This window comes from Alligator mississippiensis, chromosome 4 (assembly GCF_030867095.1).
Source record: "Alligator mississippiensis isolate rAllMis1 chromosome 4, rAllMis1, whole genome shotgun sequence".
Lineage (NCBI taxonomy): Eukaryota > Metazoa > Chordata > Crocodylia > Alligatoridae > Alligator > Alligator mississippiensis.
Window position 1 is genome coordinate 28,310,133 of NC_081827.1, and position 25,218 is coordinate 28,335,350.

Here is a 25,218-nt window from a genome sequence, read left to right on the forward strand (position 1 = left end):
GCAGGAGCTTCTTCTCCAGCGTGCGTGTTAAGGCATGCCCTCACTGTCCTTCCCCTCTCTTCCCCCTCCCTCTCCTTACTTTCTGTTTCCCTGCAGGAAAGCCCAGCTCCAGCTGTGAAACTCGAAATATTTTGAAACTTCTGAAACGGACTGCCCTCGTTTCGTTTCAAGGCTGTTTCAAAGTCCTTTGTTTCATTTCAATTTTGTTGTTTTGAGCTTAAAACAAGTAGAAACAGTGTTGAAATGAAACAGCCAGCACAATTTCACACAGCCCTACTGTTGTTGGGGGGGCACTACTGGCGCTGGGGGAAGCTGTCTGGGTGCTGGGGCTGCAGCAGGGCAGGGGAGACAAGGGGGATGTGCCTGTGGGTGGAGGGGGGGCTTTCAGGGGCAGCAGCGTGGCTGGGCAAGCAGCACCAGGGCTGGTGTCCTTGCTCACAGGGATGGGACAGATGGGAGATGCTGAAGGGCTGGAGGGAGCAAGAAGCTGGGGTTCGGGAGTAAGGGACACCAGCAGGTCTGAGGGGGCTGTGGCTTGGAAGCGAGGGGCAGTAGAGAGGCTGGGAACTGTAGGTCTGGAATGCAAGGTGCTTTAGGGATGGGGTGCTTCAGGTTGGGAGTAAGGGATATCAGCATGGCCCAGGGGACAGGGTACCACGGGTTGGGTGTGAGGGGCATTGGCAGAGACAGCAGTCTGTGGGTTGGAAGTAAGGGGCAGCAGTGGGGAGGAGAGGGGCTGTGGCTTGGCAGTGAGGGGCAATGGAATGGGCAGGGGCAGGGCACCAGCATATCACTGCCCCCCACAATCATATACCTGCCCCTCCTTCCTCCCCCCCAGACAGGTGTCCTCTATTTTGGAACTGGAAATATGGTAACCCAATCCCTGTGGCATGGAGTAGAATGTGGCGATAGGAAAAAGTCCTAACGGAAGTTAATATAATGAAATTCCTTGTTTCATAACTAGCTATTTTATTTTCTACATAAACCAGAGATGCATAAGCTGAGCTGTTGCTCATGAAAGCTTACGCATCAAGAGATGCATAAGCTGAGCTGTTGCTCATGAAAGCTTACGCATCAGATTCAGTAACTCTACAAGGTGTACCTCTCCCCTGCCTTCTACCTGAGTAAAATAGTTTTACTGACACTCAGGCTGCAATAGACATCACCCTTGTGCCACCAAAAAATGTTTTATGGTGGCACAGAACCTGAGATGTCCATGCTTCTTGTCATGCCACAAATACCCAAAATTGTGGCTATGACAATCTGTAGCAATAATTTATGCTGCCTTTTCACAGTGGATGTCTGTTTGATTATAATGCAAGTGTGGGCAGGCAGGGGCTAACTGTGCTCTCCAGCCATCCTGGATGATACTCCTGGGGTCTCAGGGGCCTGATACTGCAAGACAATGGTCCCCAACACCTAGCTCCAACCCAGAGCCTGCATCTACAGGTGTGGAGTGTGAAACCCCATAAGCTCCTCTACTCCATGCTTACAAATGCACTCCCTGGGAAATCCTGTGCAGGTGCAGAGTGGGGAAGTGCAGTTTCCTGCTCTGCAGGGGAAATTCCAGACTGCAAGTCTGCAGGTATGAAGGGGCCTGATCCTGCAGGGGGATCCTAGGGGCCCAGTGTTACAGAAGCAGGGTATGGCACCATGAAGTGGACTCTTGTAGGAGATTCCCATTGCACACATATCACAATGCTGTGTGCTGATCCAGGGTATGTGACTGCAAGTGGAGGAACCCCCATGATCCTGGGGATTACTCAGCTTACAGACCTGTGCCGTGGGTCAGGACACAGCACCCAGGGCCATGGTCCTACAATATCAGGACCCTGAAGTCCTTGGAGCAGCAGGAGCCCAACCCTGCAGGACAATGGCCTTGGGTGACACCTGTAGACACCAATGAAGCAGATCAACTGTGTTGGGACGTGGCTGATGTCATGGCTGATCTCACTTCAAAGACAAATCTGTTTTTAGCCTTAGTGATTCTCAGTCACCTTTCTCTATTTTTTGAATACTAAAGATTCTAACCTTGTTTCCAGGACTTTCTTTTGATTACCCTGAAAGCATCCATGCAATATTAAAAGGATTCTACTCTTTAAGCAGATTCTATTCCTGAATTAAACTGGTCAAACATTTTCAAATGGATTTCTTCTCAATGAGAAATATATTTTTTTTGTGTAAATCAAATTTTTTGCAGAAAAAAACTCCAAAAATCTTCTGCTTCTCATGAAATGTTCTGGACATTTTAAATTGCCATTTTAAATAAAATAAAAATAGTAATAAAAGCTTTTACTAAAAGTTTGCTTCAAAGAAATCAATTAAAATGTGAAAAATAGGTCCTCTGCAAACCACTTAAAACAGAAATAACTAAAAACTGATGAGTAGCCTCTTATACTAAGTCTTTTTTTTTAACCAATATTTAAGAAAGCAGGACAGAAAGCAAGAGTTACTTCAACCACAACTTTAAGCTCTGTCTCCATTAGCTTCCTTCAGTTTCCTCCAGGAGGAAAAGCCATTCTATGCAAAGAAAGCCAAATGCCTTAGCTGTCCCAAAGGAGTATCCAGAAAGTTATCCTTTGGATTGATTTTAACATTTATGGGATATTTGTCCTATCTGGAGAGTGAGCTCACTTCCTGGGCTATGCTTAATTCTGTTCCTGTGGTGATATTCCCAGATTCAGAACTAGGTTTTCAAGCCAGCTACGGGTGTTTCAGCACTGTCTACACACCCCAATTAAAGAGCCAGAAAACTGGAATGAAGCAGCTGAATGGAAAAATCTTCAATTGGGGAAATCTCACCTCTTCCCAAAGGGCTACTTGTAAACTAGCAAACAAACCTGGGAGAAGCAAACAGTTTGACTGTTGTGTGCCAAGCAGAACCTTCAGAAGAGTGCACAGTTCTCCAGGGAGCTTTACAGAGACCAAAGGGAAGTACAGCTGTTTGCTTTCCTGCCAGCCAAATAACTACCTTCCCCAAATGGTTTTGCAATTGCTGCTATTAGCATGCCTGGGGGAGACTGCAAATCCTTACTCCAATAGTCAACAACCCTCCACGCCTGCCCACCCCCACCAGACAGAAAAAAAAAAGTTGGATCCAGAAATGCATTAAGTGTAGATGATATCCCCTGTGAAGGGGAGAAGGCAAGGAGGAATGAAACTTGCAATCTAAATAACTACAACTATGTAAGTTATTCAGATACAGATGGGGAAGATCACTTGGGGAAGATAACACTGACATGGTGCTATGAACTGCAGGTAATCTCACTGGTTTGCTGTATTTATGGAACAAATTGTTTGCTGAAATCATCTTGAAAGTTTGGGCTAAATATGGTTTGTTCTTTACGCTCATGCATTGGTCCCATTAAAGTCCTGAAAGAAGTGGTTTTACTGTCCCATAAAACTGTCAAAAATGTCTCTCATTCCACAGTGGGACAAAACCAAAGCGTTTTGCGATGATGTATGGAGGAGGGAAAAAACAGAGCCTAGCTTCAGAAAGCATGCGTTTGGTACTATCATCTCCTACACTGCAGACCCTGTCAAGACCCTGGCAATTCAAGACTGACCCATCTCTGAACAAAAGTTCCATCTGGTTGTGAAAAGTCTTTCCTGATAAGAATTTCTTTATAACTACTCCCTTTCCACAAAATGGTTGTTTTGTAAAATGATCATTTTCTGAATGAAAACAATAATTAGGTTGGGAATTTTTCAATAGGTCATACTCCCCCTACCACAGACAGCAGTCCAGAGGGCAGAGCTGTTCCAAGCAGACAGGTTGTCCCCTCCTGTGCTAAGAGGAGGGCAGCTCACAAGCAGAGCTTTGATTCACCCCCAATACACCTAGCAGTGTAGCCTGGCCAGTGCTCCAGGGTAAAAATGCTTCATCAGCCCTGGGGCTGGTGCAGGAAAAAAGCGGGAAGTACACGGATTCTGAGACGCAGCCTGATCTACGGTCTGTTCCTGAAACAGTGTGGCTATATGTTTCTTCAAATATGGGGCACAATCACAACTGACCCTGTTGCTAATATCACACCCTGGGTGGCCTGAAGCACAATAGTGCTTTCGAAGAACATAAAAAGGGGGAGAGTGCTTTCACTATCACCTAATGACATTACAGCTTGCAGCTAGCCCTTGAGTTTCCCCAGCAGAGATAAACCTAAACAATGTGGCGGCAAATGAAGCAGAACTTATAATGGTGAATGATTAAGAGAGTGTACCTGAAATGAACTTACTTATTGTTTAGCGCTCCCCCTTGATCACAGTCACAAGGCCGACATCCATCCATGTCATTGCTCAGACCCCAGTGTTCAGGCTGCAGAACAATAGGCCATTAAAGTTGCAGTGAGGTGTTGATTTAACAGAGTCTAGCTCACACCCTAAGCACAGCCCTGGTTTTTTATTTTTAAACAATACAAAATAATGCAAGTGAATCATAGACACAGAGAACTGAACACACAATTATTACACCAGCCCTTTTATAACGCCGTCACTGAGACATACCCAATATGCTGTTGGCCTGCTTGTTTCCCCAAAGCCAGCAGCAGTGTACTCTACATCATGTCTGGAAGTTAACAAATCTAGGCCCTTGCAGAAGCAGGGTGCAGGCAGGAGCCAGGTCCAAACTGAGTGTCCTTGACAGAAAGTGCCCTTCTGGCCACCACCCTTTCTCTTTTTCTTTGACTTGGAAGGTTTCCAGTTCACAATCAGGGCTGTGTGGCACCAGAAAAGGGGCATTTTCATTGGCTTGGGACCTGGATACCTAACTAGTTCAAGCTGATAACTTCACCTCCACCTAGAAATTGTAGGTGGAGATTAACAGAGCACTGGCTTAATGTGCTCTGTCTGTGGGAAATGCTGCTAGTGCATGATTTTGTTCTTGTTATTCTACAGCATGTTCTCAAGAGAAACAGTTGACATGCTTAGATTTTCCACAGGGTTTACTGTCAAACAACTCAAATGCATGTATGCACCTGTATATAGGCCCCTCCCCCATAAAGCTGGAATAGCCCTTCTGATTATATGGCTGCTAGTTTTCAAGAGGAGTGCTATGCACCTGAGCCTTTCACATCTTAGAGATCTGCCTCACATAACATTTTGTCAGTCTAAGTTTTATAACCAAGTAAAGATTGGAGACTACAGTTAGTGGGTTATGCAAGTGTTGAATATCCTCGAGCTATCTGCCTAATCTGCAGGCAATGCCGAGCTGTCAGATCTCTACATATTAGAATTTGTCCCAGAAGTTCCTTGTAAGAAGAAAACTGCATAGTCTGCTCCAACATCGCCCCCCCGACAAAATGAGGCTGATTGTTTGGTCTTCCAATATTTTTCACTTGCCCACTCCCTTTCTGGCTTACTTTCCAACTCATTTTAAAACATGTTCAACATCACTTTACATTTAGAAGTACCTATTTCCACATAGCTGTTATTAGTCAGTCACAGATCCCTGACACCATCTCACTCTCCACTCTGCCTCTTTCAGGTAAGTGTATTTCTCTATTATAAATCTATTCTTATAGACAAACTACTTACCAAACATTGGTCACAGTGCTTTCCTGTTACTAGTCGCTTACAGTAACAGTTTCCTGTTTCTGAATCACAAGGATTCCCTCCAGGAAGAGTCCCCAAAGGATTACATGCACAAGCTTTATTGAGAAATACAATTAAATAAATCAAAACACTGGATTTTAGTTATATTTTACAAGTTATTTAATACAAATATTTACAATAAGGCTTTCTTTCACTTCCCAGTCAATAAATTTATTATGAACTTTTTTTGAACAATGTTCCTCCTAGCAAAACTGCCTTAGATTAAATTAAAAGCTTAAATCAAAATAAATGAAAAAAGATACTTTAAATGTTTCAACTGAATTTAATACTAAAGACAACTTCTGAGGGAAGAGGGGGGAATCCCAATTACATGACATCTTCAGGTCACATTCTTCCCTCTTTACCCAAGCCACGGTGAATACAAGAGATTCTTCCTCTACACCTAACTCTTCCATGAAGCACTTTTGATCACATGCATATGAACACTGGTATGTTGCTATTTCATAGGATTTCTACTTACATAGACATCCGGTTGGGTTATCTGAACTTAATCCATAAAATCCTTCTTTGCAGATATCACATCGTTCCCCTTCCACAAAAAATTTACAGCGGCACTGTCCAGCAATAAGGCCAGCAGAGAAGTCAGTATAACGATCACATATTCCACCATTTTGGGAACCCGCTGGATCACAAGTACAAGCTAAAACGGAAGCAATGCATATGTCTTACTAACCACACCAAAAGAAACAGCCAGCACCTAGACTGGATTGCTATTGCTCATTCACTGTGTAGGAGTTAGGTATTATTATTATTATACTCAAGTTTTTTAACATAAGGTAACTGAATAGTTTCCATATCCAGCATTTTAAACAGAAAAAAAGAACAAAACAAGTTTAGCCCAGATCTCCTTAAGAAGAACCTTTGTTCAAGAACACACAGTGACTGAAAGGAGAGGAACAAAACAGAAGGATACAGGAGCTGCTGCTTCTGAATACTTTAACTGAACACCTTGGTTGTCGAAGTATAGACACAATGGGCTCTACCATTCAGAGGGATGGTGTTTCACTTACGCTCGCAGATGTTTGGGTCCTGTATATTTCTTTCTGGATGCTGGAAGTAAAAGGGTTTGCATTGCTCACAGTTGTGTCCCATTGTGTTATGCCGGCAGTTATCACACACTCCACCACTGGTATTTCCAGTTGTGATGTATACAGCCATATCAAAATGGCAGTGGACTGAGTGTCCATTGCAATTGCACCCTGAGATACAAAACAAAAATGGAAATAAGAACCTAGTTCTATTGAAGAAATAAGTTTTCAATGTAACATTATTCTTAAATGAACTGCAAAGACATTATTCTATAACAACCAAAAAGCTCATAAACCACCTATGTAAAAATGCATCAAACTCTAAATGTAAATAGTAACATGATTCAGTATTTCTAGTCATTTAAACTTACTTTTACATGCATTACTATTGCGGCCTTCAGCTGGTTTCCATGGTAAATCATGGTAGAAATCCAAACACTGTTCACAGTTTAACCCTTTGGTATTATGCCTGCACATGCAGTGCCCATGGACCTATTGCAAAAAAAGGAAAACAAATGTAATATATTTAGTTATAGACAATGAAGGGATGGGGAATACCCAACACAATCCAGAGAATTCACTTGAATGGAAATATAAGTCATTATTTTCCACCCACTTGCAGAATGACCAATGTATATTCAGCAGACTTTTATTGACATGAATTGGATAATAAATGTCCATAAAGGAGGACACAATCCTGTACACAAAGGGCCAGACTGTGAGCCCCTAGTTCAGGTCAATGAAAATTCACTTGCACAAAAGAAGACCCATCTTCTTCAATGGAATTATTTGGATGAGTAAATATCTACCAGTAAGAATAGGTGACACACAGTTTGACCTAACATGACCTCAGAAACTCATCAGGGCCAAATCATTACTTGTCTACTAGCTAACAACATAAAATTAAGTTACCAAAACACTGATTCATCTAGTCTGGTATCTTCCCTTCAGCAGTGCCTATCAAAGATCGTTTGGTGAAAATGGGGAGAAACCCATACAAGTCACAATTATATAGCTATCAAAACCATGGCTCAGACCTCAGTATTTATAGAAATACCGGAGGTATAAAGAAGTGCTGCTTTGACATCTGCTATCTTGAATGATGAGGGGATCAGAGCTAGAACCTTTATCTGACTGAGAACTGAGCTCTCTTCAACACTCACAGCCACCATGACTTGGACATGGAGCAGGATCCACAGTGCACTGACTAGTGGATACATTCTCACAAACAAGACTAAACCAGAGCCTCCTCCCCAATGAGAAGCCCACTCCTAGGCTTCCCCTGAGACTTGGTAGCAGCTCAAACAATCACTCCTTGAGCATAACTCCACTTCCCAACAGATCAACCCTAACACACCCTCCTTTCCAGCTGATAACTTAACCATCTGCTCTCCCATCTTCAACAAGAGTCATACTTCAGTCCATTTGGAAAAAAAAAAAATCACAGGAAAAAACTATGATTTGGTGCAAAAGAGAATGCAACTGCCCTGTTGTATAATACTATTAAAAAGGGTTTTATTTATGAGACTTTCCAATGGATCAACTTTTTCCAAGCACTGAGACCTTTACAATTTTTTCTTATGCTTTAGAATATAATGCTGGTGCTCCTTTTGTTCATTAAGATAGTTGACCTTTTGGCTCAAGCATTTTCATGAATAATATCCCACAACAACATGTATAAGTTAGTGCAAGGTTTCATTAAAAATGATCGTTTTTATATCCATTTCAAGTCATTGCCTTTTACTTTAATCAGGTCTTTAATGTAATTAGAAAGAAAATGGGACGTTAAAGTAACATAAAACTGTTCTTCGCTACTCATGATTGAACAACATAATACATTTTAAAAGGTAAGCACCATTTTATATGAAGCCAAATAAAGGGCCAACTTCTATCACTGGTGGGGCACCTGGCTTCACACCTTACTGCAGGGGTGGGCAATTATTTGGCTGGGGGCCACTTAATGAGTTTTGGTGAGCTGTTGAGGGCCGCAAGAGTAGCTCCGCCCCTTGACAGGTGCCCAGCCCCTGGGCGCCATTGTGGAACCAGAAGTCCCACCCCTAGCCCCTAACCTTTGCCAACAGAAGTCCCTCCCCTGGCCCCGGAAGTACTCATTTTGGAGGGGGTTGCCATCTGAACCAGTAAAAACCCCAAAGCATGTACTAAAAATCAAACATCTACTATAACGTATTTTAATTTTATTACAAAAATATTTTTGTCATTCCTTGAGTTTGTGTAGCGTATATAGAGGTGACTGCATAATAGGTCAAAAATAAAGTCTTACTCTTGTATTTTGTGTGTGGGGTGTGGTGGGGGTGTATGTATGGTGGGGTGTGGGTGCATGTGGGGTTTATGAATGGGTGTAGGGTATGTTGCAGGGTACATTTCAGGGTGTGTGTATGTGTGTGAGGGGTGGAGGCAGGATGTGGGGTTTGTGGGGGGTGAGGGAAGGTGGGGGGCTGTGGGGACCCCCCACAAACTCCCCCCCCCCATGGTGCACAGCTCCTGCCAGTGGCAGCAGGAGCAGCAGACACGGCCCTTGGGGCACTCGTGGCCCATACAGGTGCTGCAGCCCAGCTATGCACAGCTCCAGCCAGAGCTGTACCTGGTGGCAAGGAACGCAGCCTGCCTGGCCCACCTTTATCATGGTGGGCTCCCTGCAGCATACATGCAGCTCCCACCACGGGAAGCCCTGCATGATGGAGCCGGCTGCCTTCCCCACCATGTGCAGCTGCCGGGAGTCTGCCAGAAGTGGCGGGGAGCTCCACCCCGTTTCCATGGCAGCAGGCAGCAGAGAAGGCAGCTGGCTCCATTGTGTGGGGATTCCCCTGGTGGCGCTGAGTGCTGGGAGCTGCACATGTGTTGCAGGGAGCCCTATGCAATAGGGGAGAGCTACGCAGGCTGCGCGCCTTGCTGCCATGTGCAGCTCTAGCTAGAGCCGCACAGTTAGGTAGCAGCACCTGCGAGGGCCGCGAGTGTCTGCTGCCTACTACTGCACACTGTTGGGGGGGAGGTCCTCACACACACCCTCCCTTACACCTGCACACTGCCCACCTGAGCTCTGCACTCCCACTGTCACCTGGATGCGGGTCTGTGCTCCCGCTAGTCCCAGCCCCAAGCTCCCTGCCTCTACCCTGCTGCAGCCATCCCCTCCCCCTGTCACAGCTCCCCCTGTCCCCACCGTTTCCCTACCTGTTGGCTGGAGCAAGTGCTGCAGCAGGGAGATGAGGGAGAGCCGCTGGACACCAGGGAAGCCTAACAGGTCCCCTGGTGCCTGCAGCAGTGGCAGCAGCAGCCCCACCAGGAAGCTGCGCGCTAGCTGGGCTGGGCCTTTCCACGCACCAGGGTGGGAGCGAGGTGTAGGGGCTGAGTGGGGTACAATTGGTGGGTACCTGTAGGCTGGATGGAATTTTCTGGAGGGCCAAACCCAGCCCATGGGCCATATTTTCTCCACTCTTCCCTTAATGTCACTACTCAGCAGGATCAAATGGAGCAGAGTGAGGTACAAGGGGCTCCAACAAGGTTTTGCTGTGAAAAAGTGCAAGTATTTACCATTCCTTCCACTTCTTCGCTAAAACCTTCTACTGGTGCACACTCACTGGCATGTCCATAACAGAAACAGTTCCCACGAACCACCATGTCATAAATGGCATAGTAGTACTTCTCTTTGATTTCCATTCTAGAATCCAAAAGGTTGTCTCCCAAAGTGTGCAACTTGGTGAATTTGATTCTTAAATTTGTGATCTTTAATAGGTCTGCAGGGAAAAATACAAACAAACATCTCCTTGAATTGAAGGAAGCCAAGACAGCTGCATGCTTGGAGGAACTTGAGCTGGAAACTGGAAAAACATTTAGGATACAAACTTCCTTATATGCCCTCATAAACAAACCATATGATTAGTTCTATTTGGATGACAGAAACAAGTATTCTAACACAGACCAAATAAAAAAAGTGTTATTTTTTCACAGAAAGATCTCCCAGGAAGGTAACAAACATTATTATAAATTAACTTAACCTTTTCTTTACATATTGCTCAATATTATTAAAACCTATTTTTCTCTCATGTTTGGCAGTGATAAAACATTCTACTCACACCTATACAATAAGATATTCCTTTTCATTTCTCTTTGCAAGCTTTGATAAAACGGAAACATTTGACCAACATAGCAGACAGCCTTTTACTTCACTAGTTTTCCTTTGCTCTCTGACCCAGCTTTATACTGACAGAAATTAATGCAAGTTTTGAGAGAAAATGGATATTAAAATTCAAACTAAGGGATCAACCATACATCCTTTATAGATGCAAAGCACCTAGCAAGTTTCTTTCACACTTTATAATTCCATATAGCAATACACTTGTATATTGTGTACTTGCATTCCTTCATCCCAATGACTCTAAATGACCACTACATTAATTTTAATGTCTCGAGAGATAACCCTGCAATCAGATGTCAGGCAGATGTTTAATATTATATTAAATAATAATGTTGAACCCAAATGTTCAAGAATAATGAGTCATGTTCCTGAAATCATAAGCGTGGCAAAAATATGTTGTTTAAAAGTAATAATTTTACAGTTCCCTTTGTATTTTGGTTGTTATGCTTTCAGTGGGTCATCTTTTTAAGCTTTCATCTACAATAGAGAGAATTAGAAACTTGTTTTGTTTTTTTTGACGAAAGCCAAGATTCCAGCATAATCCTATGACCCAGCAGCTGAGGCTTTAAGAAAACCACCAAATATAACAATATAACTCACAATAAAATTATTGGGAGTTAGAGACACTGGCTTTTATCCCTATGTGGACCCCCATTAAAGCTCATGGAGAGGGAACAGTTTCATAAGTGTGGTGCTCTGGTTGCAGGACAGGTCACTGAGCAAGAATGATCATTTTGATTGTTAAAAATTAATTAAAACATTTGTTAACATGGAAATGTAAGGTAACTGCACGTACTCTGAATCCTCGGACTATATGGGTCTTCAATTCTAAAAGCGGGATCTAAAACACGAAATATGACCTAAAGGAAGAACGGAAAATTAAAGAATCAGCCTTTAAATTAAGGGAGCTTGAATTTTCTAAGAAAAAGTCTTTTTGTATATATAAAAAACCCTCCAACCTCTCCCTCAGTTGAAGGCTCAATGTCAGAATATCGGGAATCACAAATGATATCGTCTACTTTCTTCATGGGTCCAGTTGAAACTCCAGGAAACGAATTCTCACAATCATATGCAAAGTATCTATATACTTGCCAGGTTTTTCCAAAATCAGATGATCTTTCTATAAGCATTGCAGCTGGGCGGAATGCCTAAAAGAAGGAGAAGAATGAATCAGACCATATGTATGTGTTACTTGGATTATCTCCATCACTTAATTAGAACAAACAACTGGTGTGCCAGGATTTAAACGCCAGCCCTATCTTTACCCCAAATATTTTTTATTTTACCCTGTTTTCCTCCTGTTCATACTACCATTACTACTACAAGACAGGCTTTGGAAACTGAATATGGCCAAGCCTTCTTTTGAATCCGATACAAACCAGGGAATTTCTTTAAAATAATATTTAATAATGGATACTCAATTAAACAAACAAGTAATGCAACAAATTTAGAATCTGTCTTTAAATATAAAGCTGGTAAGATTCTAGAGTCCTATTCAAAATCAATGTGAGAGTAAAATTTTTTAGAACATTTTTTGATTTTCTTTTCTTCAGAGTGAATAAAAAACATTCCCTCATTACTTATTTCTTCATCTGTTCTTCATTCAGTCCAGACCCACAGGAAAACCTAATGGGCCCCTCATTTCCTGTCACACAGGGGAAGGATGAGAAGGAGGGAGGGTATCCAGTTTTAGTTTTTTTCCCCCTCTTAACATTGTTTTCTGAGAGCCTTGCTAAGTTTCTTCTTGCATGGAGAAGTGTAATAAGTCTTTCCACCTTTCCCTCTGATATCTATCTGTACTATCTTCCTTTATACCTTATTTATTATCCTGTTGGTTGAACTAAAAACTGCTTTATCCCCAAGTATGAAATTCATCTTCATTCTGTACAAATATGCTCCATTTCCAATGATTGTTTTAGCTGGCTTTGACCAAACTATGGAATTAGATATTTATCTAAAGTGGATGGCTCTTCTACTTGCCTACAAGCATTATAACAATTACAAAAAGAATTAGCTATTGGGATAAATAAGATTCTTAATTCAATCCCATCTTTAAAATCCTGGCTAATCTGGAATTATAATCACTTAAAACATTAAATGAAATTTAGAATTCAAACATGGATTTAATATATGGCTTGTGGTAAGGACAAGGTTCACCGAAGTGTTATATACTTACGGAAGATCCTAAAAAAAGCCAAATAAGAGCAGTACTGTTACAGCTACAAGCAAAGTCTATTGGTGCCTCATACCTAAAACTGACGTCCAAGTTACAGACTTGTGTCGTACCAAACAAAAATCTAGCAATTTAAGACTTATGGCTGGTCAAATGCAAATTCCACCAGAGCAAACTGAATAATGCCATCACTCAAAGTAACATGCACCTCCCTGATTGGTGTCAAGTGCTATGCTTCTCACTCAAAATATTACCCACATCCAACACTATGCAGCATATATGCTTTCATTTTTACTATGGACTTTCTTTTAATGCACACATTAATCCTTCCCACTTATACTCAACCATTACACCTTAATTCTGACCTCATCCAATGGTGAGGTCAAAAATGGTGATATTTTACCAACACATATCTATGTGGCACTGGAAAAGTATACAATGAAGCATTTATCCATGAAAAGGTCCATGGTCAAAGTTAAGTCTTGGTTTAGGTTTTGGTGTTTTTGCAGATGAAAGGGAATTCCACAGGGTTTTGAATCAGTAAATGAAAATAGTGAATTCCTACCTCCTCATGCCTTCAGGTCAAGACTAGATGCCTCCACCTAAAAATCCTGGGTCCATAGATCAATGCTAATATTTATTCATGTGAAGAGCTATTCATGTTTTATTACTGTGTACTGTATATTACTATAAGCCCTAGGAGCTCCAGTCTGGGGGTACCCAGGAATTCATTGGACTGAGTACAAGTACAGAACAAAGACAATTATTCAACTAAGAGTTTACAGCCCATGGATCCCTGCATTGCCACGCTCTTCTTGAAATCCTTTCACAGTCCACAACTCCTTTCAGCCTGGTATGGTTACCCCCTCTAGCTGTCCTGTTCCCACATGCCCTCTACCTGCAGGTCACCCCCTCTAGCTGCCCAGTTCCCACATGCCCAACAAGTCCAGTCCTGTACCTTCCACACCCAGTTTAGAAATATGAATATATATGTAACAGACATCTGACAAGTTACACACACACACACACACTGGAAGCGGCCAATCTCAGGGGGTGCACGTGCACCTGTGTGCATCCCCTACGCGTTACCAATGTACTGTACTACCAAAAAAACAGCTGTCCTAAAACCTAATATGTAAAATCTGGAGCCTGAATACCACCATTTACATGGGAAAGAACTAGGATTTTAGTCCTGCAATAAATATAAGTATCAGCAAAATGTGAACTAAGGAGTTGCTGCTAACGCCTCCATGTACTTTAAGACATATGGTACATAATCTGTCTTTCCAAGACATCTGTTTGAAAAGGAACAAAGGCACTTTGTATACAGATGTTCTTTCTTCCTGGAAATGTCTTCACTTGCCAAGTGAAAAGGAACACTAAAGCCAATTTTAAAGAAAGACCTTGCTGATATAATTGATTTTAATAATCATTTTGTAAAACACACACAATAAAAACAACCAAAAGAGCAGATTTTCCCAGCTACTCTTTCTGCTGCTTTCCACAATCTCAAAGTCAAAATATAATATGCAAAACATCCCTACTATTTGAGTTCAAGAGGAACAGAGGTGTGGTCAGCCCTTCTAAGAGTCAGGCCATTTCTTCCATTTTTGTTACAAAGCTCAAACGAGCAATATAAGAGGGCTTTAATCTTACATTTTACAAAAGTTTGGGCTTCACCCAAAGCAGAATTTATCTGTGCATACTGACAGAGCCAGTTACAATTGAAGCCAATATTCTTATAAATTCAATCTCCCCTGCATTCCAAAATTATTAGCATTTTCAATTGCACATATTAAGGCCTGCTTCTTCAAATCTGGGACATTACATATTTGACCTATATAAATATTTTCATGGGTATAAGCCAGGAGGTACACAGCCAATTAAGACTGCAACTACCATCCATGACAAACATTAGATTACACAGTGCTCTGGTTTGTGATTTGCGAGAATGCTATGGATTCCTCACCTTGAAGGTCATGATGAGATGAGTGAAATGGAATTCAGCCTCCAGATTGAGCTGAAGAGTTACGTTTTCCAAACCTACAGAAAACAGAAAAAGGAAGTTGCACAGTAAATAAGAGCATTTGTCAGTTAAGATTTAACTCAAACATTTTTTAAAGAGCTCTTTACTCTGGTAGGATAAAGACCCTTTTTCCTTGCCAGTCAGATTAGCGCTATAACAAACATTAGGGATTTGCTGTGGGGATGCTGAAGACACAGTATTTGCCAACTTTCTAAATGTAATGCAACGCAGGGTTGCCTGTTGCATTTATGAAGTGCTGTAAGCGCACTTGGTCTTTATGGTGTTTAGTGCGTTTAACTTTCACCCATTATCCGTGGTACAATTTGCTATGCTTTATAAATGGGAAGCTGAGGCAAGGGAAATTAAGGGACTCATCCAAAGTCATACACAATGTGCATAACTCATCTGGGATCAAGCCTTCTGCAGAGGCCTAAAAGAAAGGGAATCTTTGCAATTTTACAAAGTTAAAACCCTCCCTGGCTGACACTTCCTTCCCCATGTGCACTAGGACTTTATACAATGGAAATAAATCATGATTCTTTCTACTAGGAGTTATAACTGCTGAGAACTCAATCAGAAGAATTCTGGCACCGCACAAATGGTTCTCTGCCTAGGAATGTGAGTTTGTGAAAGTTTGGAAACAGTATAGGAATGAAGACTTATACACAGCAGAGTTCCACTGGCTCAGTACCCAGCAGATATATACAATAGGTTCTCTGTAGTGCATGTTCTCTGCCCAGTGCACATCTATTCTAGTTTCACATGTGGGGATGTCCATTTCACTTGCTGCCATTTGTGCAGTACTGCACAGTGCAAAGTGCAGGGTGATTTCCCTCTTGTCCCCATGTGGCAGAACGTGAAACTGCATTACTTTTATCCAAGTGATTCCCAAAGGATGTGCCACAGAGAGTGTGAAGCATGCTGTGAAAAATGGGCAAGATGGCCCATGGACCGGATGGGGCCCATGACCCAGATGTGGAGCTGCGGACAAGTGAGTAAAGCGTGCTGCCAATTTTAATCTGGAAAACGGGTGCCCCAGGTATCAGAAGTTTGGGGAACACTGCTTTTATCTTAGAGTGTATAAATGAGCTAAGGTTGCTAAACAAAAGATGATATAAGGGATGGCTTGGGGCTGGAAAGGGACAAGCACTCATCTTTAGTTGCTGGCAACACTTAAATGGTAGCCCCTGCAAAAGGCTCTACCTCTTCTATCAGCTACTGTCTAGTGGGGGGGGGGAGGGTTGTTTTTTTTTTACAATTGCAAGACCCTCAATCTCTCTGCTTGTTGTATGAGGGAGTCCCTCTCCTCTCTCTCTTGCCCCACTCTAGAGCCTCAAAATGGTGAGGGTGTCTTTCCAATTTCCTTTATAATCTTTGTTTATTAGATCCTCCTCAGTCAGGTATAGCTCTATGACCAAACTCTGGCCAGCATCTAGTCTTCTGATTGGTAGTGAGCAACTGATGGGATGCAGGTCAGTTTTGTCCCTTGGGACAAATCTGTGAATATCAGGAATGAAACTGAGCAGTGGAGATGTAGCAGGGCAGGTCTGCCTGCGGGACAGCTGCAAACACACAGAGCAGTGCTGGCTTCTGCCATGCCAATTGCAGCAGCGCAGTCAGCCACCGCTGCATCACTGGCTCTCTTTGTGCCCCCAGCCACAAAGACAGCACCCAGGGCTGCTGCCCAGGCTGTCACATCTCAGTTATGCTACTGCCAAACAGAAATCTTGCTAATTTCACTCAGCCACTTAATCTTGACAGATGCAAACAAAAACAGACAATTAGGAAGCATATAGGCCCAGCCTCTATTGCAGGAGTTCTTTTAGCAACCTTCAGGGCTAGAAACTGTTTCTAAAATTAAAGCTTCATTTTTTTTCAAAAAATACTTATTCAAGTCTCCTTATTCACCAAAGTTGTCCACTTACAAGGGACAAGTAAGAGAGCATTTTTCAAGCTGTGTTGTATAACTATGTGTAGTAAAGGTTTTGGACCATTGCCAGAAAAGAAAAACAATCAGTTCCAAAAACTATTTGATGCATGTGAAAAGATCACTTGAAACAGCTGGATACTGATTATATTGCAGGGAGTAACATTTAAATAAAACAATTTCAAGGAAGGGAAAAAGACAAAAAAGCCCCCTAAGAATAATACAGCACTTCCAAATGTTCAGAATATAGCACGATGATCTCTGCTGCTTTATGCCTAAATGCAGGAAAATAGGAAGTGGACAGAAAGCATTGTGTGTTGTTTATTGTTGAGGGACATTTGCATGACCTTATGAGCTAAAACTTTTTTGACTGCTGGCTTGCCAAGTCTATTGCAAAAAACATGAGTTATTTGGAATGCTAAGCTAGAAATGTTAGAGACAGATAGCTGAATTAATCTAACTTGTTAAAAAGGATTTAAATGTAAACGTTTCCTCAATAGACTGTTTTGCAAAACATCATCAGGTTACTTAGCTTACAGTAAGATGGCAAACATGTTAGCAAAGGGTAAGATGCCATGACACCATTCTCATTTAAAAAGTACATCTTACAAACTTTAGAGCAGAATAAGCCATCTAGAGGAAGTACAGCCTCTTTATGTTCCATACTTAGGCAGACCAAGAGCACAACCATAAAAGTAAAAGTGACTGACAAATTCTAGAAAAGAATTTTACAAGGAACCCCATGAAACTAGCATGTGGCTTTCTGCCTGTTTGCTTTGTTTCAGAGCTCATTTTTGTTGTTTGGAAGATGAATATAGTCTTGTGAATGTAAGGGAGTAGCAGCAGTGGAACAGGAACAAACAGTATCAGAGCGTAGCCCTGATTCTTGGTTTCTTCAGAAGGGGAGAGAATAAATGGGTGCTACATCTGTCCAGTTCCCAGCATGCACTAAAGCAGCTGCCAGATCCTTCTAATCTGTCTGCCCAATTAAAAAAGTTGGAGCATCATCCACACCCCCTTCCTCCAATGACAACAGTGTGATTCTACTTCGTTAGACCTAGTTTACAAAGATTTTTATTACTGAAAAGCTTGGAAGCAGTTTGTCTACAAAATGATTTGATAGCTTTTACCAATACTCATCTAAAGTCCATAACTCTGCTAAAATAAAAAGCATCACTTGAAATTAATCTAATTTTACTCCGACATGCTCAAGGCACTAAAGTTTTGTGCAGCAGTAATCACTAGACAGACACTGCTTTGGAGAATACCACACATAGAAGAACCCTTATATCAATCAAGGGCAATCAATGATGATAATTGGAAATGATTCCTAGATGAACTGCATACCATTTTCTGACTGCCACCAAAGCTTCAGGCGGTTTGGAGCAAACGTTGTGACCACATTTTCAATGCGATGACTATCAGTGTTGAGAGTGTCATGGAAGGGATCACGGGAGTCACACGTGAAACACTTTTTGTCCTCCTGCAAAATGCAGACCATTCGTTTGTTAATCCAGCGTCAATTATTTTATCTAAACCAGTGGTTCTCAACCTTTTTTGTACCAGGACCCATTGTAAACATTGATGGCCAGTCCTGATCAGTGCCCCTCACTCCCAACCCGCTGCCCCCCACCCCCAGACCCCAGCCTCCCAGTGTGTAGGGCAGGGAGTGGGTGTGTTGGGCATGCAGAGCCCCAAGCAGCCCCTTGCAGCCTGGAACCCTACCAGCCTGCAAGGGAAAAGCTGTGGTTTCCCACATTTTTCTCCTTTAAAGGAGAATCCATTTTAAAAGTTTGTTTGCGACCCTTTCATATATTCTTGTGACCCACTTTTGAGTCACAGCCCATGGGCTGAGAAACACTGATCTAAACAACAACAGTTTTAGTACTTTAGATCAACACATTAATATGATATTCAGCTTTTTACCCAGTGCAGAATGAATCAAAATAATTATTTTTTTTACTTTAAAAATGAAAGGAAGCATATTTACTCTGATGAATTAATGTAAATTGAAGGACAAGAGGGAAATTACGACAGGCATTCAATAACATTTAAGTGTTATTGGAAGTATGTTTTTATTTAAACCGAAGTCAGGCAATATCCTTTGTCATACTTACATCCTAGCACAACTCAAATATAAATATTGATATATACAGAAAACTATTAAATGGATTGTGCTGACATCCCTAAAACCACAGGTCCAAACACTGAACAACACAGTGTTTGCTTCTAATAATGGGAGGTGAAATTCTCTCCATTTTAGTTATCCTGGGCAAGGTCCATAGGCTTCAGGACCCATTACAGTTTTAGTATGGGTCCTTTTGACAAGGAAGAAATTTCATCCTTCAGTACAAAAACTTTAAAGCCTACCACCCCAGTTTGGACATGCACCCCATGGTGGACCCCCCACAGAAGACTAACAGCTGATTAAGAAGAGCCAATCTGGCCTGCCCCAGTTTGAAAATGGGGGCCTTAGTGAATAACCCTCCCAAACAGAACAACAGTAACATATCAGCTATTATTACTAATAATACTATAGGTGTACTTCAGTGGTGCCTAACGTGCCAGGACCCATTTGTGCTTGGCACTGTACAAATATAACAAAGAGACAGGTCTTGCTCAAAAGAGGGGGGGATTCTCATTTTAAGACAAGAGACAATAGGTAGATACAATAGAGGAGGGAGAACATGAGGTAGTGGCAAGAGAGCTATGAATAGTGCAGTCAGTGGCAGCTCCAGCACACCAGCTATGAATTATGTCAAATGTCAAGTAGGCACTGCAGTTCAGGTGGGTTTGAGGAGAACAATGTGGCACTCTGTCAGCTTTTCCAGGGAACTCCTTCCAAGCATGATGGGCATCCCCAGAAAAGCACAGGGTGTATGCCAAAAGAAATCGACAAGGATAATCAAGGGAAGCAGTGTTAGCAGAGTGGAGGCCATATATTCATTCAGACCTTAATAAAAGTATACTTTAACAGCCATAACAGCCAAGGTTTGGAGCATTAGATGTGTTGCTCTAGTCTACAGTAAGTGATATTGAGGTGCACAGTTCAGTCCTACCCCTTATTCCTGGGTGTCCCTAACTCATGGGGCTTCTGTTCCATGTGCCCTCTAGGGCTAAGAACAGACAGTCAAAAAGCCTGAGGCTGAATCAATTCAATCTTTGCTGGTTAGTCTAAAGTACATAGATTGAACAGATAAGTAAATGAACAGACATTCCTTTTTGATTCCAGAAATGCAGCCACATGCCTGCAGTGACCCAGGCCAGAAGCTGGGGGGTGCTAGAGCATACCTCCCTGCTCAGCTGGAGCAGACAGCTTGGGCCAAGGCTAGCCCACCCAACCTGTGGGGGGGGAGCTTGCAGGGGGAGGTGCAAAGCATCCTGGGATGCTGGGGGACTGTGAGTTAACTTGAATATGGAGGGGATGTGGGACAAAAGTTCAATAAACCAATTTAATCTAAATCAGTTAAGTCTGATACTACATCCATCCAGGTTTTTTATCTTAAATTGGTTTCAGCCATTTTGAAAGTGACTTATGTGCACTGAATTTCTCTTGTGTTACAGATCTGAACCAGTTTCTGATCACTTATACTGGTTTATGTGTAATTTCTGTCACTAGCCTAGGAGTCCTGCCAGGAGGAAGCCTACCCAAACCAGACTCTTAAGTCATGGAATAGTAATGTCTGTGTCATCGTAGCTCCTGATTATGCTCATTATCTCCCCATATAAAACATGAGCCCAAGAATCTTCCAGAATTACAGAATATAGTTCCAAAAGAAGGATCCAATCCTTCCCCCCTTGTAATAAATGTCAATTATTTCAGCTGAAGCAGACAGATTCCCTTGGAGCCCACTCTTGCAAAGCACAAAGCATGCTTGAATCTCATTCTTGCCAGGCAGAGGAGAGTACTCAGCACCCTTCCAAATCTGCAGTCTAACGGAGCAACACTGCACCTTTTTTGGTTCTGAAACAATCATGGACCCATTTGCCTCTGAAAGTTTAATTACAGGAATAAAAACAAAGGTATACTTGAATCCTGGCATATTATTTCTAAAACTGTCCCACTTTATATATAACTGCAACTACTTGCATTTAAATATTTTAAGCCAAACATTCGGGGAGCTACCTATGTTAGTAAGCTCAGCCTGCAGCTGTGCTCAACCAAACAGGACAGGCTGAGGGCAAGGATGAGTCCTGAATGTTCTCTCTCAGATACCTCACTCAGGCCTTTCTGGGAGATACCCCAAATGATCTCCTGCACTCTTTCATACAAAGAGGCTGATCAGGGCTCTTTCTCCTTTTAAATCACAGCCAGGGTTATGACCAGGGATCCGTGTTTCCTGTTTGTGATAAAAAAAAGTGGTAAAACCCAGTTTTTCTCATTTTAAGGAGAAAAACCTGGAAAAACCAAAGAGAAAAATGTGGGTTAAGGTGGGTTTCCCCTTCCAGTCTGGCAGAGTTCCAGGGGGCTGTGGGGAGTGGGAGGAAGGTAGTCAGGCAGGGGTGCCCTGTGCTTGTGCACATGTACATGTACATGTGGCTGCCAAGCAGCGTGGACAGCAGCTCCTGCAGATAAGTCTGGGCTTGGGGCAGGGGGAAATTGAGGCCCCCATAATGAGGGAAGAAGTGAGTTGGGCAGGGCTGGGGCTGTCACCCAGCCTGAACGGTGCATGGGGCTTGGGGCTGGGGCCATAAGTGGCCACAGGGCCCCAGTGGGGTGTGGGATCCCTGCTGCTGCACGCATTTCCAGGGGAGGCAGGGGGCACATGCCCCCCAGATTTGTTTATGGGATGGGGCAGGCTGCGTGCTTTGAGCTTAGGCTCCCCACTCTGCTGCCCTCCCCCTGGGGCTTCCATGGCCCAGTGAGCAGGACCCAGCGTGGCAGGGCAGAGTGGGACGGGGAAGCTTGGTGATGCTGTCACCTGCCCAACTGAGAGTAGCAGGGGGAACAGCCCCACACCACTACCCCCGCTACTGCCAGGTGGGCAGGGGGCACCTCACCATAACAGTGTGGGGCTAGTGGCAGTGGCACTGAGTTTCTCTGCCTTGCCCTACTCTGCCATGTCCTGCCTGGTGAGCTGCCAAGGTGCCAGTGGGAGGGCAGTAGGGCGGGGAGCCCTGAGCCCGCAATGGGCAGCCTGCATCCGTGCCCCCTCTGCGGGCTCTGCTCTGGATGTGCCACCCACTGAGGAGAGGAAGCTGGGCTCCATGCTCTACTCCCCACTGGGGTCGCAGCAGCTGCTGCTTCTTCAAGTTGGCAGCTGGGGTTCAGGTGCTGCTGCGGGGGGTGGGGGGCTGCAGACCTGGGTCCCTGTTCCCATAGCCCTGGTAGCTGGGGGCCCCCTCCAGCAGGGCTGGGGGGCAGGGGACTGTGGGTGGGGAGTGAGAGGCATCAGGAGGGCTTGGGGAGTATGGGGCAATGACAGGGGCAGGGCATGGGCGTATCTGGGTTGCTCAGTGCCACAAAGTAGTTGGGGGGACAGCTGCGGCTGGACCTGTGTCCTGGTGAGCAAAGGGGGCAGGAGGAGCTCTGATTTTCCATGCTAAAAAACCCCCAAAATCAAATGCCAAAATGTATAGGAATTTAGAACTTATTTTCTTATAGTGATTGAGGCACTGGTAGGCTTCCAAATTGCTTTAAAATTGCAAATATATCAATAAAACATTGTGTTCAAGTTATATATATCTATGTATATATCTATCTATCTGTATCTATATATTAGTAATGTTTCATTTTAATCACAGATTTTGGGGTTTTTAATCAAAGAATTTGCACATTTTTTTTAAATCAGAGAATTTGCCATTTTTAAACAGAGAAAACTAAAATTCTTGGCTATGACTGCCTGTGTGCAACTCCAATCTCTGCCTGAGGGAGCTCAAACCCACATCTCCCACCTCCCAGGAAAAGGTCCTAATAAACAGGCTAAAAAAGCTATTCCGAGTTTGGGGGTGGGGTACTCTGCATCCTCCAATTAAAGCTGTGCACTGGCCAGAAGAAAATTCAAGATGTATTGGGCCAGAGAGAGAGAGAATGAGAGAGAGTTAGACCCTGTACCCTAGTAGTTAAGGCCATCCCCCAGGAAAGGGGAGATCGGGGGCTGCTACCAAGCCTTTCTATGTTTTCCCTAAGAGACAAGGATTTCTTAGAGTAATATCTTTTGTTGGACCTACTATGTAGTTGGGACAACGTTAGACATGTTTTCATCTTCATCAGCACTTAAAAAAAAAACCGAGACAAAACCACAGAGCAGTCCCTGGCAGGCTCGGAGAGCCTCCACCAGACTAAACCCTTCAGGGAAGGGGGGCAGAGGGACAGCCACCCCGTTACTGGATACTAGCTAGGTTTAGGCATGAACTGGGTGCTGAGCTGCTCAGGCCTGTCAAGACTGGGCACACGCAGAGACGCGGGTCTGGGTGCCAGGGGGCTCTTTCAAGCGCTGGGCGGTTCAGGGCTGCGCGCACAGGCAGCAACTCCGCTCCCCGGGGCCGCGCCGCGCCGCGCCGCGGGCTGCCCTCGCCGCCTGTCTCCGGAGCCCGTCTGCAACGACAGCGTCGGGCTCCGGCTGATGCGCGAAACCCGATGGAAATCAACGGGAAAACTCCCGCGGGCTCCTGCCATGCTCTGGCCGTGGTGGGGCAGCGCTACCCGCGGGCACGCCGGGGTCCCACGCACGCCGCTGCGCTGTCGGCAGCCCGTATGTGGCGGCGGGGACGCAGGGGCCCCGAGGTGCGGGGCGGCGGCGGCGGGTGGCGGTGTCTGCCCGGGCCGGGCGCGCTCACCTGGAGGTGGCTGACGATGCAGTAGGGCTCGGGCCGCCGCAGCCCGCACGTGGAGGAGGCGGACAGCTGCGAGGCGCGGCCGATGAGCAGGTCGCCCGTGGCCGGGTAGCAGCTCCCCTCGGCGCAGCCGTAGCTGTACTCGGGCTCCTGCGCCGCGCCGACCGCGACCCACAGCCCTGCGGGACAAGCGGGACACGCGTGAGGCAGGGAGGAGGGGGGCAGGGGAAGGAGAAGGAGCGGCCTGGGGGAGCCCGTGGTCCCGCATTACCTAGCAGCAGCCCGCACACGCCCGCCCGCAGCCCGCCCATGTCCGAGCAGCCGCCGCAGCCCCGCTCCGCCGCCGACTGCGCCGCGCACACGGGGCCGGGGCCGGGGCCGGGCGGGGCGGGAGGCTCGCGCACGCAGGCGCTGGGGGCGGGGGCCGCCGTCCAGGCTGCAGCCGGCTGCGAGGGGCCGGTCCCGTGGGGAGGGGGCGGCCCAGGGCCGTGCCCCGGGGCGCTGGGCCCGCGGGGAGGGAGCTCCCGGGGTGAGCGGGGTCAGGGGAAGGGGCGCTGCCCCGGTCCCCCTCCAGGAGAGCCGGAGATCGCGGCGGTGCCCGGCGCTGAGACGCCGGGACGAGGGGAAGTCCTTCCCGCAGCCCCCGGCTCTGGGCGCGGGTGGCTCGGCCCCCTCCCGCTCCCGGCGCAGAGCTGGGTGCCCGCACGGGCCCGGCCCGGCGGGAACAGGAAGGAGCGGGGATGCCGGGGCTGGCAGCCCGCCGGCGGCGGGAAACACAGACAGATTGGACTCGGGCAGAAATCCGAGCATGGGATGGAAAAGCCACGATCTGTGATCGGGGCAATTCCTCTGCGACGCGCTGGCAAAGCCCCCCAAACTATTTCAGGGTGAATTAGAGTCCGCTTTATGGCCAGCTTTTGTCTGTGACTTGTCCCGAGGCCCCCAGGCTGTTTGTCTGCAGAAGAGTTTTTCTGCAGAGGTGAACACTGGTGTGGCACTGGCAGCTAGTGTTAGTCTGAGTGTTTCAAAGCTTGACAAAGGCTGAAACTGAAAATGTTTTTGCACCATTTTTCCGTGCAAGCTGGGTTACGGTGTGCGCTGGCAGTGCTGGTTCCCCTGCAGCCTGCAACCCAGACTGCAGCCTTGCTGCGAGATCTGGAAAGAGAGATGCGGACCAGCCTGTTGGCCCTGTCACAGCTAAGCTTAGCCCAGAAACATAAACGATGTAAAAGCCAAAAGCTAAAGTGATTACTACCCTCAGGTATTATTAACAATACAGGAGAGGAATTTTTTTAAATGTTATTTTAACCCAACAGTAAAACGTCAAAGGACAAAATGAGAGTAAATGCCGTGTTTAACTGTGTGAAGTGTGTGGGTGTAAGGGGCTTTTAAGGGCTCTGCTACAAGGCGAAGGTGGACACAAGTCTGGTTGTAACAGATCCATTTTGATCCTATCCAGCTTGTGGTGGCAACTGACATTTTGTAACCTGTTACCAGTCACATAGCTCGGTTCCTGTCTGCATTGGC

At 44.9% G+C, this 25,218-nt stretch overlaps 1 protein-coding gene across 1 annotated transcript in view; it reads right to left on the reverse strand.

Moving 5' to 3' along the window:
* Positions 1 to 24,227, reverse strand: part of LAMB1 (laminin subunit beta 1) — a 73,758-nt gene extending 49,531 nt beyond the window's left edge. The window contains exons 1-12 of the mRNA XM_006269599.4: positions 23,963 to 24,227; positions 23,695 to 23,870; positions 18,262 to 18,397; positions 14,931 to 15,004; positions 11,748 to 11,936; positions 11,585 to 11,648; positions 10,185 to 10,387; positions 7,007 to 7,127; positions 6,618 to 6,806; positions 6,068 to 6,247; positions 5,530 to 5,642; positions 4,233 to 4,312 (exon numbers count right to left, since the gene is read on the reverse strand). Coding sequence (XP_006269661.3) covers positions 4,233 to 4,312; positions 5,530 to 5,642; positions 6,068 to 6,247; positions 6,618 to 6,806; positions 7,007 to 7,127; positions 10,185 to 10,387; positions 11,585 to 11,648; positions 11,748 to 11,936; positions 14,931 to 15,004; positions 18,262 to 18,397; positions 23,695 to 23,870; positions 23,963 to 24,002 — 1,565 coding nt within the window. The 5' untranslated portion in view covers positions 24,003 to 24,227. The remainder of the gene's footprint in view (positions 1 to 4,232; positions 4,313 to 5,529; positions 5,643 to 6,067; positions 6,248 to 6,617; positions 6,807 to 7,006; positions 7,128 to 10,184; positions 10,388 to 11,584; positions 11,649 to 11,747; positions 11,937 to 14,930; positions 15,005 to 18,261; positions 18,398 to 23,694; positions 23,871 to 23,962) is intronic.
* Positions 24,228 to 25,218: the final 991 nt, after the last annotated feature.